The following is an 18,814-nucleotide window of genomic DNA, read 5'->3' as shown; positions in this document are numbered from 1 at the left end:
TCCCGCTTATCCGAGGTCGGGTCGCGGGGGAAGCAGCCTAAGCAGGGAAGCCCAGACTTTCCTCTCCCCAGCCACTTCGTCCAGCTCTTCCCGGGGGATCCCGAGCCGGGAGACATAGTCTTCCCAACGTGTCCTGGGTCTTCCCCGTGGCCTCCTACCGGTCGGACGTGCCCTAAACACCTCCCGAGGGAGGCGTTAGGGTGGCATCCTGACCAGATGCCCGAACCACCTCATCTGGCTACTCTCAATGTGGAGAAGTAGCCGATTTACTTTGAGCTCCCCCCGGATGGCAGAGCTTCTCACCCTATCTCTAAGGGAGCGCCCCACCACCCGGCGGAGGAAACTCATTTTGGCCGCTTGTACCCGTGATCTTGTTTTTTCGGTCATAACCCAAAGCTCATGACCATAGGTGAGGATGGGAACGTAGATCGACCGGTAAATTGAGAGCTTTGCCTTCCGGCTCAGCTCCTTCTTCACCACAACGGATCGATACAGCGTCCGCATTACTGAAGACGCCACACCGAGCCGCCTGTCGATCTCACGATCCACTCTTCCCTCACTCGTGAACAAGACTCCTAGATACTTGAACTCCTCCACTTGGGGCAGGGTCTCCTCCCGAACCCGGAGATGGCACTCCAGCGTTTTCCGGGCAAGAACCATGGACTTGGACTTGGAGGTGCTAAATCTCATCCCAGTCGCTTCACACTCGGCTGCGAACCGATCAAGTGAGAGCTGAAGATCCTGGTCAAATGAAGCCATCAGAACCACATCATCTGCAAAAAGCAGAGACCTAATCCTGCAGCCACCAAACCGGATCTCCTCAACGCCTTGACTGCGCCTAGAAATTCTTTCCGTAAAAGTTATGAACAGAATCGGTGACAAAGGGCAGCCTTGGTGGAGTCCAACCCTCACTGGAAACGTGTCCGACTTGCTGCCGGATCAAGCTCTGACACCGATTGTACAGGGAGCGAACCGCCACAATCAGACAGTCCGTTACCCCATACTCTCTGAGCACTCCCCACAGAACTTCCCAAGGGACATGGTCGAATGCCTTCTCCAAGTCCACAAAGCACATGTAGACTGTTTGGGAAATCTCCCACGCACTCTCAAGAACCCTGCCGAGAGTATAGAGCTGGTCCACAATTCCACGACCGGGACGAAAACCACACTGTTTCTCCTGAATCCGAGGTTCGACTATCCGGCGTAGCCTCCTCTCCAGTATACCTGAATAAACCTTACCGGGAAGGCTGAGGAGTGTGATCCCGCGATAGTTGGAACATACCCTCCGGTCCCCTTCTTAAAGAGAGGAACCACCACCCCGGACTGCCAATCCAGAGGTACCGCCTCCGATGTCCATGCGATGCTGCAGATTCTTGTCAGTCAGTCAATCGAGGTCAGCAGAACACCATCCGCACCAGACACGGTGTTGACAGTGCACTGCCTCCCCTTCCTGAGGCGGCGGATGGTGGTCCAGAATCGCTTCGAAGCCGTCCGGAAGTCGTTTTCCATGGCTTCCCTGAACTCCTCCCATGTCCGAGTTTTTGCCTCCGCGACCGCTGAAGCCGCACACCGCCTGTCGGTACCTATCCACTGCCTCCGGAGTCTTATGAGCCAAAAGAACCCGATAGGACTCCTTCTTCAGCTCGACGGCATCCCTCACCGCTGGTGTCTACCAACGGGTTCAAGGATTACCGCCACAACAGGCACCAACTACCTTGCGGCCACAGCTCCAATCAGCCGCCTCGACAATAGAGGTGCGGAACATGGTCCACTCGGACTCAATGTCCAGCACCTCCCTTGTGACATGTTCAAAGTTCTTCCGGAGGTGGGAATTGAAACTCTCTCTGACAGGAGACTCTGCCAGACGTTCCCAGCAGAAACCCACAATGCGTTTGGGCCTGCCAGGTCTGTCCGGCATCCTCCCCCACCATCGCAGCCAACTCACCACCAGGTGGTGATCGGTAGAAAGCTCCGCCGCTCTCTTCACCCGAGTGTCCAAAACATGAGGCCGCAAATCCGATGACACAACTACAAAGTTGATCATGGAACTGCGGCCTAGTGTGTCCTGGTGCCAAGTGCACATATGGACACCCTTATGTTTGAACATGGTGTTTGTTATGGACAATCTGTGACAAGCACAAAAGTCCAATAACAAAACACCACTCGGGTTCAGATCCGGGCGGCCATTCATCCCAATCACGCCGCTCCAGGTTTCACTGTCGCTGCCAACATGAGCGTTGAAGTCCCCAGTAGGACAAAGGAATCACCCGGGGGTGGGGGGGGCACTCTCCAGTACTCCCTCGAGTGTATCCAAAAAGGGTGGGTACTCTGAACTGCTGTTTGGTGCGTAAGCACAAACAACAGTCAGGATCCTCCCCCCCACCCGAAGGCGGAGAGAGGCTACCCTCTTGTCCACTGGGTTGAACTCCAACGTGCAGGCTTTGAGCCGGGGGCAACAAGAATTGCTACCCCAGCTCGTCTCCTCTCACTGCGTGCAACGCCAGTGTGGAAGAGAGTCCATCCCCTCTCGAGTGAACTGGTTCCAGAGCCCTTGCTGTGCGTCGAAGTGAGTCCGACTATATCCAGCCGGAACTTCTCTACCTCGCGCACTAGCTCAGGCCCCCTCCCCCCAGCGAGGTGACGTTCCACGTCCCAAGAGCTAACTTATGTAGCCGAGGATCAGACCGCCAAGTGTCCTGCCTTCGGCTTCCGCCCAGGTCACAATGCACCCAACCTTTATGGCCCCTCCCATGAGTGGTGAGCCCATTGGAGGGGTGACCCACGTTGCCTCTTCGGGCTGTGCCCGGCCGGGCCCCATGGGGACCGGCTGGGGTAGCAATTCTTGTTGCCCCCGGCCACCAGGCGCTCGCCATCGTGCCCCAACTCCGGGCCTGGCTCCAGAGGGGGGCCCCGGTGACCCGCGTCCGGGCGAGGGAAATCTGAGTCTTTGTTGTTGCATTCCCATAGAAGTCTTCGAGCTGCTCTTTGTCTGATCCCTCACCTAGGACCTGTTTGTCTTGGGAGACCCTACCAGGGGGCATGAAAGCCCCCGGACAATATAGCTCCTAGGATCATTGGGACACGCAAACATCTCGACCACGGTAAGGTGGCAGCTCAGTTCCCCTTAAAATATAAATACCTATGGGGTCTGATAGGTGGCAAACCCTCGCCATTTTGTTGATTAAGTGGGAAACTCAGAGTAGTGACCATGATGTGCTCTTAATTGTCTTTTACAGCACATTATTGAGTTATATGACCCAATCCAAACAACCTCTCTTAGTCAAGGTGAAGAAAAATAATTCAACCAGCACGCAAAGTCAACCTACATGGTCACACATAACACAACCTGCTCACTGAACATTGTGGATATTATTTAAAAACAATGTCCCGTCACCATAAACAATTCGAAATTACACCCATTTTTCCCATTATTGCAAGGCATAATGGGAAAAATGCACAACATTCTCTCCACAGTTATTAATGTTTGACTTTTAGCTGCTTGATATTTCTGATTGATTACAGCGTTTTAAATAGGTTGTCACATAAGTAAACAAGGCAGCAGTTCAACTTTCACATACTCTTAATAGTCAATTATAATAATTCTTAATTATATCTTCATTATATTATTATAATGTGTAAACACACATACACACACACACACACACACACACACACACACAGACACACACACACACACACACACACACACACACACACACACACACACACACGCACACACACACACACACAGATTAGGAGACAAACATATGTCATCAATTCATGATTGCATGATAAATGCTTATGAAATATTTGTTATTGGTTTTAATCTCAACTCCAGCTTTTTTGTGAGGTGTTCATGTTCTCCCTGGGCTTGTAAGTGTTCTCCAGACTGTCTGACAACATGTTTGTTAGGTTGACTGAACACTCTAACACTAGCTGTTGTGTGTCAGACTAATACAATGATGTCTATCAATCTGTAGGCTTTGCTGTGATGCAGAACAGGATAATATATACAGAAATCATGTAGAGCAAGGATCGCTTACCACCTGTATGAGACCCTTGCTCTACATGCATGTGAGCTATATTTATGGTATCTAATTCAGATTGGCATTCGTGTGTTCTGATCCACTCAAAACAAGCATACAATGCCAGTGATACAATGGAAGGATATTAAAAATGGGTTATTTCTGGACCCTTTACAATGAAAAGGTAATGCAACATATTTTGTACCAGACTGTACACTGACCTGCTTGGTGCAACCAATGTTTAAAGCACTTGAGACGGTAGGACGACAGAAAAACAGAGAAGTGATAGCAATGCCAACACAACACTGCATTGCAACAAAGCCAGATTAGCATAACAAGGCAAAATAAAAGGATGAAAAATAACGGGTCGGCATGTCATAGCGTAAAGTGTTGCAACAGTTTGCGTGAGGTAATTGGTCCTAGAGAGGAAAATCCTGAGAACTGAGCCTCTGGGCACTTCAAGCCCCTCAAGTCCAGCTCTTCTCTGCTCTCTACATATTGAACAGTAGAGTCGGGGGACTAAGAAGATTATCACAATGGGATGAAGAGGCAGTAAGAGCTTTGTAACCTTCGTGTTTTGGGTGGGTTCCTCATGGCGCGGAGTGAAAGTTGCTCGCAAGCCCTTAAACTGCTTGACCTTTAAATCTGTGCTGTTGAACTCTGGCAAAAGAAAATGCAAAACAAATACTGCACAGATCAGAGTGCTCTGTAGCATCCTGTATAAGCGCGTTACAATCATTTGGCGTGTACGTGTGTGTGTGGGCGAGTGGGTGCGTGTGCGTTACGACCGAATCAGTGGAATGACAGGAAGAGTTATTTGGACCGTAATGAACCCGCTTAATGAAATCTGTGCCCTTGAAAGTTCTTCATCAATTTTAGCTCCTGAGCTCACTTTGCTCATGGTCCGCCATTCCTGGCTGTCAGATAACCCACATGCTCGCCACAATATTAATTAAACACAGCGTTTCCTGAAGTACTTAAGTGAAACGATCTCCTTGATAATGAACAGGTTTAAAGGAGTCACATCCCACCAAAATTACTTGTTAAACTGGCCTTATTAAGCAGAGAATGAGGCCCAAATCAGCCAACAAGCTCCTCATTAAAAGCCACTGATCCTTGGCCATGTGCATGTTCCGATGCTTTTAATTAGACTTGTCGGCGACAGGAACTGCTATTAATCTTGTCTTCTCATTCAAATGTGTGGAAAGAGAGGGCAGGGGGGGCAGGAGTGGGAGGCTGGGGGATTCACAGCATGTTGCAGCCTGGTCCTCCACAATCACATAACATTGATCAAATCAAGTGACATACTTTCAGTTCATTGAATATATGTGGCCTTACTTCATTACAAGGCAGTCTACCTTTACATGAGCATCATTAGCAACACACTTAAGACACAACCAGGATGAAGCGTCTTCATTATCAGTGTGTACGTGTGTGAGTGTGTGTTTAGAAGCATCTCTGCCTGTCACACTGCCTCCACATGGAGGATTATGGATGGCCAATTACATCGCTTTTGTCATTAATTAATGAGGATAACGAGCTCCCCCCGCTCCCCACAAAATCAGGGTGCTACTCAGCTGGTACTAAACAGGAAGACGGGTGCTTGGTCGCTCTATGCGTGTGTGTAAATGTGTGTGTGTATGTGTGTGTGTGTGTGTGTGTGCGTGTGTGTGAGACAGAGAACGAGACACCGAGCAGTACAGTGTCTACAAATGGATGAGCATGGAGATGAGACTTGACCTCAGGGCTGTGCATGTACATTCGTCCAGCCAGTTAAGGTGTGTATGTGTTTGCATGTGTGTGTTTGTGTGTGTTTGCTCACCACCAGCCCAGTATCTGTGGGGCCATTACAGAGATTAGGCCTCGCTACAGTAACGCATGCCCCCGTTTGTCAGCTCCTATTCTCTGTCAAGACTACAAGCTAAATGGGGAAGAGTGATGGTGAGAGAAAAAGTGGGTTGGTTGCGGGGGGACAAAACACACTAGGCACGTATGAGAAAGTGCTCAAAAAAGTGTCAGGGAGGTCCTCTTGGGATAGATATCATAAGAAAGGATCACAACATCACTCAGCAATAATAACCCACCCGGTGCACATTTCCACTAAGCCCACTTTAGCCCCTGCAACACTGTCTGGGTCTACCACACATCGTGTCAGGTGCCCTGTGGCGTCAGGCAAAATGCTCCGTGTGGCCTCATGAACACAAACACGACGCGCACGTGCAAGCCAACACCCCCTCCTCACCCTCTTAGAAGTCTGATTAGCGAGTGAAGGGCCTCGACCTGTTTCACTGCACTCGCAGCGATGTCGCCCCGAATCACATGGCTCCTCAGAACCAACTGACTCACCCGCTCATTGTTTCCGACAACGCAGGACTGGAGGAACGGCGGACTGTGACGTCACAGAAGAAGTTGGGGGGTTATAAACGATGGGTGATATTGGTACTGGAATATTTCTTATAGTTTCACCAATAGGCACCAGAACCTCACCTACACAGGTCTCTTGTGAACCTGCACACATCTTCATTAGGCTATACCACATTTTAATAAAAACAAATCAATGTTTAAAAAATCCCCTTTGGTCCTCCACAGTAAGTATAATCACAGCTGAAGCATGCTCATTTTCCTTGGAGGCCCATGGTTGTTGGTATAGTAGTGTGTGTGTGTGTGCATGTGTGTTTGAGACGAAGTGCTACAATGTGCATCGGACGCATAAGCTTGCACATAGAGAGAACTTAATTAGAGAAAACAGCCCTGTCAGAAGCATTAGGCAGAGGTACACACTTAAGGGCATATGGTTTTAGTACCATAGCATCGGGTTGGAGAAAAGCACAAAAACATACCTCAAAGCTAGGAGCCATGCTAATGAAATCACTCTCTTTCGATCCCAATGAGAACAAACACAAATGTTTGCAGACATCACACAGTCTGTCCGGACTGCAGCACCATGAAGGCGCCAGAAGGCTAGTAGTTCGCTGACTGGGCTGGTCTGCATGAAGGCACTGTCAGACAATAAATGACATATTAATATAGAATGTGTACTCTTAAATGATTCCATTAGTATTCATTTTGCTGTGGGCATTCAACAAGTGAAAATTGTCCTGTGCTGAGTGGACATTGGTGCAAAACATGAATGCATTTTTTTATTTTTTTTAAATCAAATTACAGTCCAACAAGGGGAATTCTAAATTTGTATAACCATAACTGTGCAAAATTAGCTTAATTTGGCATTCCAGGTTATGCATTCCAATTTTATTTTTTTTTAATAACATTGAATAATATCCAAATTGCAATTTGCAACTTGCACAAGCGTAATTTGTTTACATGGTATGCATCCCCTTTAACAGCAAGTTGTCATTAAATTTAAACATGTTCTTATATTATTATAACAATATAAATATACATAAATACAAAATATGAACAATACAATAGAAATCCACTGTCACGTGTAGGATTCAAAACTTTCCAAGCAAGATGGATTGGACACAAAACAATACTAGATTTTTATAAGTGTGCATCAGTTTATTGCGTGGCTAAAATGTTTGAGAAGACCACAAACAAAACCAAAAACATTTACTATATAGTCAAAAGATGATCACTTATACGGGAACAATACAGCATTTATATCACCTGGACACACACACACACACACACACACACACACACACACACACTCACACACACACACACACACACACACACACACACACACACACACACACACACACACACATCCATTCATGCAACAAAAAAAGCAACCATATCAATTTATGACAATAAGGTAGCACTGCATGGGCCAGGGCATCCTAGTGTGTGTCACATCACATCCCTGATGTGGGGCCACTGACAAGTCACTTGTCATCAGTGGGGGCAATTTAAGATGCCATGCGGGGCTGCTGTTGTGACATGCAGCTAAATTGCAGAAAGAGAGACTCTTAATGTCTGATATGAAAACAGACTTAAACAGGGCAAAAACAACAAACAGTTGGTTTGCAATATAAAAAATTATGATTTAGTCAAATGCACCTTATTCAGTTATACATTTAAATTTAGATGAAATTACTGAGCCAGCTGGAATTAAGGCACATGCATTAAAATACCAACCGCCACATTTTGGTGTAGAAGATACAGTAAACACTTATTTGTTAAAGGTGTTTTAATAATTGTTTTTTTTTCCAAATTCACCCCATGTAAGAAAACATGGCCTTGCAACGTTCCCCGCCTAAAGTGAAGCAGGCAGACAGGAGCTGAAATCGTGCTAATAGCTGTCCGGGGTGTAAGAGCGCGCCATGGGAGCCTGAGATCAGCCAAATACCCAGAGACAGGTCCTGGGTGGCCCCGGGCGGCTCTTACGCTCTCCCCCCTTCATGCCACCGACCCTGCTTGCCAAAGTGGACCCACCAGCACGGAGGTTCTCTTGCAAGACAGCAAAGCTTCAAATTCATTTTGAGAGTCACTTACCCACCAGGAATAATTTTATGAATTTGTTATTTAAAGGATTAGTCTTATTTGCTCTTACTTTCATGTAAAAAAAATGCCATTCTTTAGTGTTTAACAATAGTAAAACTATGATATTGACCATAGGCAAATTGCACAGAACCTGCATTGTAAATGAATCAAAACGAGTCCAATCATATATATGACTTTTTTTTAATTATAAACACATGTAAACAATTAATGAAATTCATGTTGCAACTCAACCGAAAACACTTTTTTAATTGCACGCCATGAGTGTATTAGCATTGTTTGTAAAAATTTTTCCCACATTTGAACAATACAATCATGTGACATGTGCAAGACCTTGACAAAAATAATACATTATTCTGGAAAAAAATAGGCAACAAAACATGAAGTGAAATTATTTTGTGGAAATTAAAAAGTCACTCTGCTTATATGTGTTGTTGTTGGATGTTGCATAGATAACATCAATTCAAAAATAATAGAACATTTGGACATGGCCTGGTCTCATTTAGGGCTTGACTTTATAAGAAGGCCTAACCAATTTATACCTATGCGGTTTTCGTTACATTGCAGCATTACTTGATCAAAATTATGCAAGATTATACTTTCTTTTTTTTTAATCCCACAGCATGATTTCAAAATAACTAGAGGGAATGAAAGAGCAGTGCTGATTCAGAATGGTTGAAAAGTTCAGGGGGAAAAGACACTTGGGACAGATCAAGGCTTGTCGTTACAATGTTTGAAGAGAGTGGACGGTGTACCGGAGAAAGTAGAGCACTTGTCGGCACAGTTGGCCAGGGCCGAGCCCGAGAAAGGGTACACGGCGGCGGCCTGGCCGAAAGGCGCCAGGGCGGTGGGGATCGGGGAGGAGAGGCTCTGTCCCTGGTTGAGGTAGGCCACCAGCCGCCGCATCTCCTCCAGAGCCTGAGCCTGCATGAGGATGTAGTTCTTGGCCAGGAGCAGAGTCGCTATTTTGGAGAGTTTTCTCACCGACGGACTGTGGGCGTAAGGGATGACGGCTCTCAGGCCGTCCAGCGCGTCGTTGAGGTCGTGCATCCTCCGCCTCTCCCGGGCGTTGATGCTGAGCCGCAGAGAGCGCTGCTCCTTGGACTTCTTGGCCAGGGGACCCCCGGGCTTGTCGTCCCCGAACGGAACGCCTCTTTTCCGCGACTCCAGGGAGTCGAAGCCGTCCTCGTCGTCGCTGGTGTGCTCTCCGCCGCTCTCGTTGGACTTGGCCGTCTGCCCGCTCAGGAAGTCGGCGGCCGGCGTGAGAGGGAAGCGACCCGGGCTTCCTGCACCGTGAGCGGCGCCGAAGCCGAAGGCGGACTGACCGTAGCGCTGCGTCAGGTCGAGGAGCGCGTCGTTGCTGATGGACTTGAGCAGGTTCTCGTCGCTGGCGTTCATCTTCTTCTTCTTCAAATAGTCTACTTTCCGTTGGCTTTTAGGAACTGGAATGACGCCTGTCCCGCCTGGCCTCGTCCCTTCCCTCTGTGGTGACTCTTGAAGAAGGAGGCAGTGGAAAGTGAAAGCTACATGTGCACGCCGCTCCTCGCTGCTGTTGCGCGCGTAGCCCACCGCCAACAACAACAACAACTTGGAATCGAACTTGTCCAAGTGTGCTCGGATGATGGCGTGCGCTCGCTCCCCGCCTCTCTCGCCCTCCCTCGCCTTGGGCAAACTAAGGCTCGCACCCTGCCCTGCGCGCACGTTAGTAGGCGAGCAAGCCCGCCGGGATTACGCGCTCCTCCAATCAGGAGAAGCGTTTAATTAAGTGGAGGAGCGAGTCCTGTCCAGTCTTCAGTCACTGGGAGTGATCATTGTAACAAAAAGTGACATGTAGCCCACTTATGGTGTTATATTTGCGTCTTAATTTGGAGGTCGCAAAGGCAGATTTTGAGGACAGAAAATATATTTTGCCAGCACTGAAAATAAATGTACCTCAAGCAAAAAATAAAAATGCTTGAGCAAATAAAAATGTATTTAGTGCGCAGAAAGCTCATGGGTCTGACTGTGCAGAAAGCAGGAACTATGGAGTGTTGATATGGATGCAGCAAACATGCAAACACTTTTACTGTGCACAAAATACATTTCTTTTCAAGCTATTCTACTTTTGCTTGAGTTTATTTTATTTTCAAAAGATAATGTCTGTGCTTGTAAAATATATTTACTGTCCTCAAAAACTGCCTTTGCGACCTCAAAATCAAGACACAAATATAACTGTTATGTCAAGATGATTTACTGTACACCATGGAACAGTGTGTGTGTGTGTGTGTGTGTGTGTGTGTGTGTGTGTGTGTGTGTGTGTGTGTGTGTGTGTGTGTGTGTGTGTGTTTAAGTGTATGAGTGTGTGTGTGTGTGAGTGTGTGTGTGTGTGCTGCCTTTTCCAGGGCCGCAAGGTTACGGTTATGTTCCCAAATTGTAAAAGTGACGATTTCAAGTTTATTTGTGAGGGGTTTGATGTCTGTTTGGGAATCTCAGTGTAGACATATTCTCTCTTTGCTTGCATGGGTTTTCTCTGGTTTTCTTCCTGCTACCAAAAACATTGGTTAACTGGTTACTCTGAATCAGTCCAAAGTGCGGCCCGGGGGCCATTAGCTGCCTGCCCTTTGTATGAAATCCTGGACGGGACTGACTCAGAGGGGTGTATCCATCCATCCATCCATTTTCTACCGCTTATTCCCTTTTGGGGTCGCTGGAGCCTATCTCAGCTACAATCGGGCGGAAGGCGGGGTACACCCTGGACAAGTCGCCACCTCATCGCAGGGCCAACACAGATAGACAGACAACATTCACACTCACATTCACACACTAGGGCCAATTTAGTGTTGCCAATCAACCTATCCCCAGGTGCATGTTTTTGGAAGTGGGAGGAAGCCGGAGTACCCGGAGGGAACCCACGCAGTCACGGGGAGAACATGCAAACTCCACACAGAAAGATCCCGAGCCCGGGATTGAACCCAAGACTACTCAGGACCTTCGTATTGTGAGGCAGATGCACCAGAGGGGTGTAATGGCTCGTTAACAACGATTTGATGCGATTCAGAATTTGTGGTTGCCAATATGATTCAGGGACAATACATTTTTTTAGATTGACACGATGAAATCGACTCAGTAACTTTTTAGCAAAAAAAAATCCAACCAAAGTGACTTTACGGCCAGTGCATTCACATCTTGTTCGAACAAAATGCAACCAACACTTTAAGTTGAATTAACACATCTTATCTGCTCACATTTTCAACATTCAAGCAATTCTCAATACAACTACAGTGAACAACATTTTAACCTGCTCAACAAAGTTCTCCAAGAGTTCCCAAATTTGTGTTCTTTTGTAACTTAAAGTTGTGTTGCTGCTTCATATTATTGTGTTGTTTTTATCTGTTGTTGCTTTTGCAATCATGTTGTAGCCGCTGGACTATCCGCAATTTTTTGTTTCAATGACGCAACAGATCGGCACAGAGACTTAATGTTTAACATCTTTATTTTTAAAAGTCCTATACCTCACATAAAGTATGCCATTCTTAAATCCAATGTTTTCCTTTTTCTAGTATCGCTAAAAACGATCGACTCCCTTTTAAAAGGATCGATACCTATCTTCCGAAAGGCAAACTTCCCGACCACATACCTTTATACCGTATTTTTCGGACAATAAGTCGCAGTTTTTTTCATAGTTTGGTCGGGCTCCAGTGCGACTTATATATGTTTTTTTCCTTCTTTATTATGCAATTTCGGCAGGTGCGACTTATACTCCGGTGCGACTTACACTCTGAAAAATACGGTACTTGAAATTTTGGAATATTAATCAATCCATCGACATATCGATCAATCGTTACACCCTTCTGAATATTAAGATGAGGCTGCCATCTGAGGGCTTCTGTGACTGTAATGTATAGCCCACGATAAAAATGAGTTTGACGCCCCTGGTTCCAGAATGTACCTGTCTCTCCCTCAAAGTCACGCAGGCTCCAGCTCACCTTTGACCTATGTGAAGACACAGTCTCGAACATGTATTGATGTATGGACGATTACTGTCATGTTGGCCAATAACGTAATGAAGTGCTTCAGACAAACCGGTTGACTCAACATCAAAATACAATTTAAAACAAACTATATGAGGAAATTAAAGAGAGTGGGATCAATTACAGTTAGAGAAGTCTTTAATTCGTTTTTCAAGCCACTTTTTGCTTGCACCAGTAAGTTTACAAGCAATGTGAAGAAGGCCGAGGAAAACCCCACCTCCTTGAACAGAAGGATAAGACAAGTGTGGACTGTTGTCAGTCATGGTAACATCAAAATAACGACAAGGTAAGTGTTAGTTGCTTTTGCATCATTTACATGGAAGCAAATAACAAGAAAGAGACCTCAAATTCTTACACAATAAACAAGCATATTAATGTCTTGTGAGGAAAAATATGTCCATTAGTTCCTATTACTGAGCTCCAAGGGAACTGTATGTGCACTCCAGGCGTTGAAAGTACACAGTTTGTTGCCATGTTGTCAAAGTCAATAGCCAAGAGTAAACATATACTTTGAGGGTACTTTATTCACAAGTGAGGTAAATGATAAAATAATCAAATGTTTTGTCTTTTGATTGAATGCTGATTATAAATATATAATTCCCCATCTTGGAGTGTCACTTAAAACATCGGAATCAGTCTGTAAAACATTTTTGAATCTACCTGCTGGGTCAAACTTATTCACTTCCACACATCTTTGTCAAACATATTAGTATGAATATTAACCATGACAGTGACAATGATATACTCTACAAAGAATGAAAAAAGTCGAAGCCTTCCACAATGGATGCCTCAGGAAACTCTGTTGAATCTTCTGGCCCGAGAAAATATCCAATGCACATCTATACAAGAAGACCAAGTGCAACAGTGTGGTGCTAGAGATCAAATGCCGCCGATTCCAATGGCTTGGGCATGTTCTGAGGATGGACCAAGACCGCATCCCCAAGATTGCACTACGTTGGACTCCACCTGGGAAAAGGAAGCAAGGCCGGCCCAAGAACACGTGGCAGCGTACGGTGACAGCTGAGCTGAAGGAGATGAACCTAACCTGGGGCGAGGCACAGCATGTTGCTCAAGACAGGTCCAGATGGAGGCAGATCGTCGAAGCCTTATGTCCCGTCACAAAGAGGATTAAGTAAGTAAGTAACAAAGAATGAAACTTCATTGTCTGAGCTTTGTTCCCACTGCCTTCTGTTGAGAATTGTAGTGCCACCCTGTGGTGATAATGGTGTATCAGTAAATTGAGGATATGTGGTGGTTCAAATGAGCACTATGGGAAGAAAACATTCTTCGATCAATCAATAAATCAATCAATCAATCAATCAATGTATTTATTTGGACCATGTTAAAACATTGTACAGCACAATGAACAATAATGCTTGCATTTCACAATTCAATAGGTCCAAAAAGGAGAAGGAAGATGCAAAGCATTTGATCCCACTCCTGTCCCATAAAAGTGTCTGATATTGTTATAAGACACCTTTCTTCAACATCTTTGTTATACTTTGTGAAAACCATATGCTTATTATACCTCTTAAATTGACTCATATTTGTACATTGCTTAAAGTCATTATCTAATCCATTCCATAATTTAATTCCACATACGGATGTACTAAATACTTTTAATTTTGTGTGGGCGTACAAATGCTTTAACTAATTTTTATTGCTGACATTGTATTTCATATCTCTTGTTGATAATAATTATTTTACATTTTATGAAACTGGTTATTGTTGTTGTATGCATTGTACATGATTATTGCATTCTAAAGTATTCAAGATCTATATATTTTAGTATTTTAGATTTGATTAAAAAAATGAGTTTGTATGTTCCCTACATCCAATATGACTTATCCTAACTGCTCTTTTCTGCAGCACTCCCAGTGAATGAAGTTGTACTTTTTTAATTCTTTTTTCCATACCGCTACAAAACATTTCCTGCATGGGAACACCAAAGAACAGTACAGATTATGGAGTGATTTTTGATTCAAGATTCCGTTTGCCTTATTCAATAATTAATTATTTCTTGCCCCTTACCATTGTATACTTGATGTGTGGTTACCATTTTATTGGCATATAAAACTCGTAAAACGTGTTTTTTCTTACTCTGTCAATGCCGACACCATCTATTTGTATTAAAGTTTGAGTACAATATGTATATTACTTTTTCTGAATAACATTATATGGTTTTGCTTAAATTCAAGGATAATCTGTTTTTATCAAACCATCTCTGAAGTTTATTCATTTCTTGTGACGATCTGTCACTTCATTTCGGTTTGTTTCCATGTTTTTGTATTTACTTCCTGTCAGTGCTCTTATTTTGTTATATTTCCTGTTGGTTCCGCTGAGCACTGTTTTCCCCTCACCTGCCGTTGATTGGCAGCCGGTCCACACCTGCTGCCAATCAGCATATGTCTATTTATGTTTTCACTCGAGCACTCCTCAGTGCTCGACGATAGACTATGTTAGGAACTGTTGTATGCAAGATTGCTACATTTCTCTGTTGTTTTATTATTAAAATCATCTTACCTGCTCATCCTCCTCCTGGTTCTTGCATCTTGGGGTCACACAAACGGCAGCCATGCGAGTTCCTCACATTTCTACCATGATGAGAGGGACAAGCAGTAGAAAATGGATGGATGGATAGTTTTCATTACTTCTTGTAGGTTGTGTCAACTGCAAATAATACCAACATATTTTTGTGGTTTTACTGATGTAATTTATATATAGATTGAACAGTTTTGGTCCAGAACTGACACCTGGCTACACCATAAGATATAGCTAAGCAGTCTGATGTTTGATCTCCTAGCCTTAGGCATTGCTTTCTATTGGTTGGGTATGCTTTTCAACCAGTTTAGAATTACAAACGTTTGTACATCCCTTATGCCATATTGTTCGAGTTTGTAGATTATCATATTTTGATTGATTGTATCGAATGCTTTTGATAGATAAGTCTGCAGCTGCACACTGTTTAGGATCTATTGCGTTAGTAACTACTTCAGTTGTTTCAATTACTGCATGCCATCGATGTTGAGACATTTGAAAAGTTCAAGCGCAACAAAATGATAAACGCCATTCTACACCAGTGGTTCTCAAACTTTTTTCACCAAGTACCACCTCAGAAAACACGTGGCTTGCCAAGTACCACCATAATGACCAACATTAAAATACAGTAGGGTAGTAGGCTTAAGTATTAATTGAAAACAAGGCAGATGTTTTATTTAACAAGTATATTTAATCCTTTTGGACTAAGTCCTATGTTATGTTATGTTCCACATGTAGTTTATTCAATTTCAAACAGATGTTGGGTGGCGTGGCTCAGTTGGTAGAGCAGCTATGTCAGCAACTTGAGGGTTCCTGGTTCGATTCCAGCTATCGCCACCCTAGTAACTGCTGTTGTGTCCTTGGGAGAGACACTTCACTGTCCTTGCTCCTAGTGTCACGCACATTGGTTTAAATGTAGCTTACAGGTTTCACAATGTGTCAGTATGTATGGCGTTTATGACTTTAAAAATTATACAAGTCTAAAAAACTATGACTGCTTTGTTTGTGGATGGGTTCGGGACCTTTGTGTTTATCTGCATAAACTCAGTGGACATCGTGTCGTCAAGGCTACAGTCATGCGCTCTCAGAAATGATACCACCCAAGTTTGGCACCCTGGATGGTGACGGATATCCAATCTAATGTCATCTCAGCACACAATGACTGTAAGGCAGGATTGAGAGAATGCTGTTCTCATGTCGCATCAGTTTTGTTTTATGTGGGTGCTGCAGTTTGCATGAGAGAAGTGAGTACAATTTCTTTTTTTGTGTGAATATAACTACTATCAAAGTTCTTCCACCAAGCACATCAAGTTAATGCAAAGGGGGGCTGTCATTTATTTTAGATGCATTTTTACTTACAACATTTTCCCAATTACCTGAAATGAAATGATCCGAACAATTATAAAGTTGTCATTGCATGTCACAGATCATTGGTTGATTGCAGCTGTCCACGTTTGCCTTTGCTGTTCACTCTTTTTTTCAGCCGCTTCCACCTGTCTAGAAAAATCCATTCGAATTTGATAAAATCTAGTTGTTATCCCTCTCGCCTCGATTGTGGCACTCGACAATCGCACACGTCGTCAGAATTAAGAGTATCACTGGATGAATGATCAGCAAAGATCAGCGTGTTTACAAACGAAACCGAACAATATGGCCACCAGTGTTGGTCATCTTACCTTAAAAAAGTAATTAGTTACAGTTAAAAATTACTTACTTAATTTAAAAGTTACTTAATTCTCTGCACCTGTAAGCCAAAATACAGCCAAATAACCCTTCAGATAAAACGGTATCCAAGTGTTGGTCAAATAAATGACATGCATTCCAGTAAAACTTTTAAAAATGTTCCTGAATGACATTCTAAAGATATACTGCATCTGTGTAGAAATAATGGACTCTTTTCTTAAGCTAATTTTGATAATGCAACAGGGCCGGTTATAGGTAGGCATATATGAGGGGGCAGTCAGAAATGTGAAGGAGGCAAAACCTGTTCCATCATGCTCCAACACTTTGGTTCTGTGCTTATACAGTAGTAACATTGCCGCCTTCTTTATTGAATTTGGTCATTCGCGGCAGTATGTGTCCAACTCCAACCTGGAGAAGTGGACTGCACATCGTCAGCTGTATTCTTCATCCACATGTTATCAACCCTCACAATGTGTATCTTAACTTAATGGCATAATTCTTCAATTTAATTTTACCTTAAGTAGGATCAGAGGTGGGTGGTAACGCGCTACATTTACTCCGTTACATCTACTTGAGTAACTTTTGGGACCAATTGTACTTCTAAGAGTAGTTTTAATGCAACATACTTTTACTTGAGTATATATATAGAGAAAAAACGCTACTTTTACTTCGCTCCATTTATCTACATTCAGCTCGCTACTCGCTACTGATTTTTATCGATCTGTTAATGCACGCTTCGTTTGTTTTGGTTTGTCAGACAGACCTTCAAAGTAGGATCTATGCATGCCTGCGTTTCACCAATCAGATGCAGTCACTGGTGACGTTGGACCAATCAAACAGAGCCAGGCGGTCACACGACCGTCACACGTGGACCCCAACTTAAACAAGTTGAAAAACGTATTGGGGTGTTACCATTTTTTTTTTTTTTAATTTTCAAGATGGCGGCGCGCACAGACGCAGCGGCTTACGGCTCTCCATTTCAGTGCTCTTTCTTCCTTCTTTTCTTCATGTTTTTTTTCCTTTTGTGCACCACCTGTACTGCAAACACCCGGTACACCCTCCAGTCACTCTTGGATATCGGTAACTCGCACCAGATATCTGTTTCGAGCGACTTTCACCACGAGCACAACATCCCAGATGACATAGCGAGAGCACAGGGCTCTCCGTGGTTTGTTGTCGGGTCTGGGAGACGGCGTAGACGGAGGAGGGAGAGGAAGCAGAAGCGTGGCCGCAGGTCCGGCGTCTTGCTCAGGCTTAGGAAACAACCCCACAAGCCACCTCTACCGAGCCTGTTCCTCTCTAATGCCAGATCCCTACAGAAGATGGACGACCTGGAGTTACAACTTGCTGGAAACTGCTATGTTCGGGACTGTTGTGCTATGATTATCACCGAAACCTGGCTTCACCCGGAAATACCCGATGCTAGCATGCATCTAGCCGGACGCACTCTGCTCCGCCTGGACAGAACTAAGGACTCCGGTAAGAGCAGAGGAGGGGGGCTCTGTATCTACGTGCATGAGAACTGGTGCAACAACGGGACAATCACTGAACAGCACTGTTGCCCGGACGTGGAGTACATGTCTGTTAGATGTCGGCCTTTTTTTCTCCCGAGAGAGCTGTCTGTTGTTATCATCACGGCTGTGTATATTCCACCGGACGCCAAAGTAAACACAGCGCTCTCTCTTCTGCTGAACACCGTCAACGAACAGCAGCGGGCCCACCCCGACGGTGTTCATATCATAGCAGGGGATTTTAATAAGGCCAATCTGAAGACTGTACTCCCTAAGTTCTACCAGCACGTGAAGTGTTCTACAAGGGGCAAGAACACCCTGGACCACGTGTATACCAACATAAAGCACGCGTACAGAGCTACACCCCTCCCCCAGCTTGGACAGTCAGACCATCTTTCCCTCCTGCTCTCTCCTACCTACACCCCCATCAGACGCCAGGCCAGGCCTATCACAAAGCCTGTTATGACCTGGCCTGACGATGCACTCCCCAAACTTCAGGACTGCTTCCAACACACAGACTGGGACCTCTTCCAACAACAGGAGCTGGAGACAGCAACAGGAACGGTGCTGGACTACATAAAGT

General features: G+C 44.7%; 1 protein-coding gene across 1 annotated transcript; it reads right to left on the bottom strand.

Moving 5' to 3' along the window:
- Window positions 1-7,631: 7,631 nt before the first annotated feature.
- bhlhe23 (basic helix-loop-helix family, member e23) lies at window positions 7,632-10,174 on the bottom strand. Its single transcript, XM_061971310.1, has one exon. The coding sequence runs from the start codon at window positions 9,885-9,887 to the stop codon at window positions 9,201-9,203; it is 687 nt and encodes a 228-aa protein (XP_061827294.1). The 5' UTR covers window positions 9,888-10,174; the 3' UTR covers window positions 7,632-9,200.
- Window positions 10,175-18,814: the final 8,640 nt, after the last annotated feature.

Source organism: Nerophis lumbriciformis, linkage group LG01, assembly GCF_033978685.3.
Source record: "Nerophis lumbriciformis linkage group LG01, RoL_Nlum_v2.1, whole genome shotgun sequence".
Classification (NCBI taxonomy): domain Eukaryota; kingdom Metazoa; phylum Chordata; class Actinopteri; order Syngnathiformes; family Syngnathidae; genus Nerophis; species Nerophis lumbriciformis.
Note: the sequence above shows the minus strand (reverse complement) of the source record. Positions and strands in the feature narration are given on the sequence as shown.

Bases quoted from the DNA above. Each gene is read 5' to 3' on its own strand.
- bhlhe23 (XM_061971310.1), bottom strand. From the start codon at position 9,887: ATGAACGCCAGCGACGAGAACCTGCTCAAGTCCATCAGCAACGACGCG.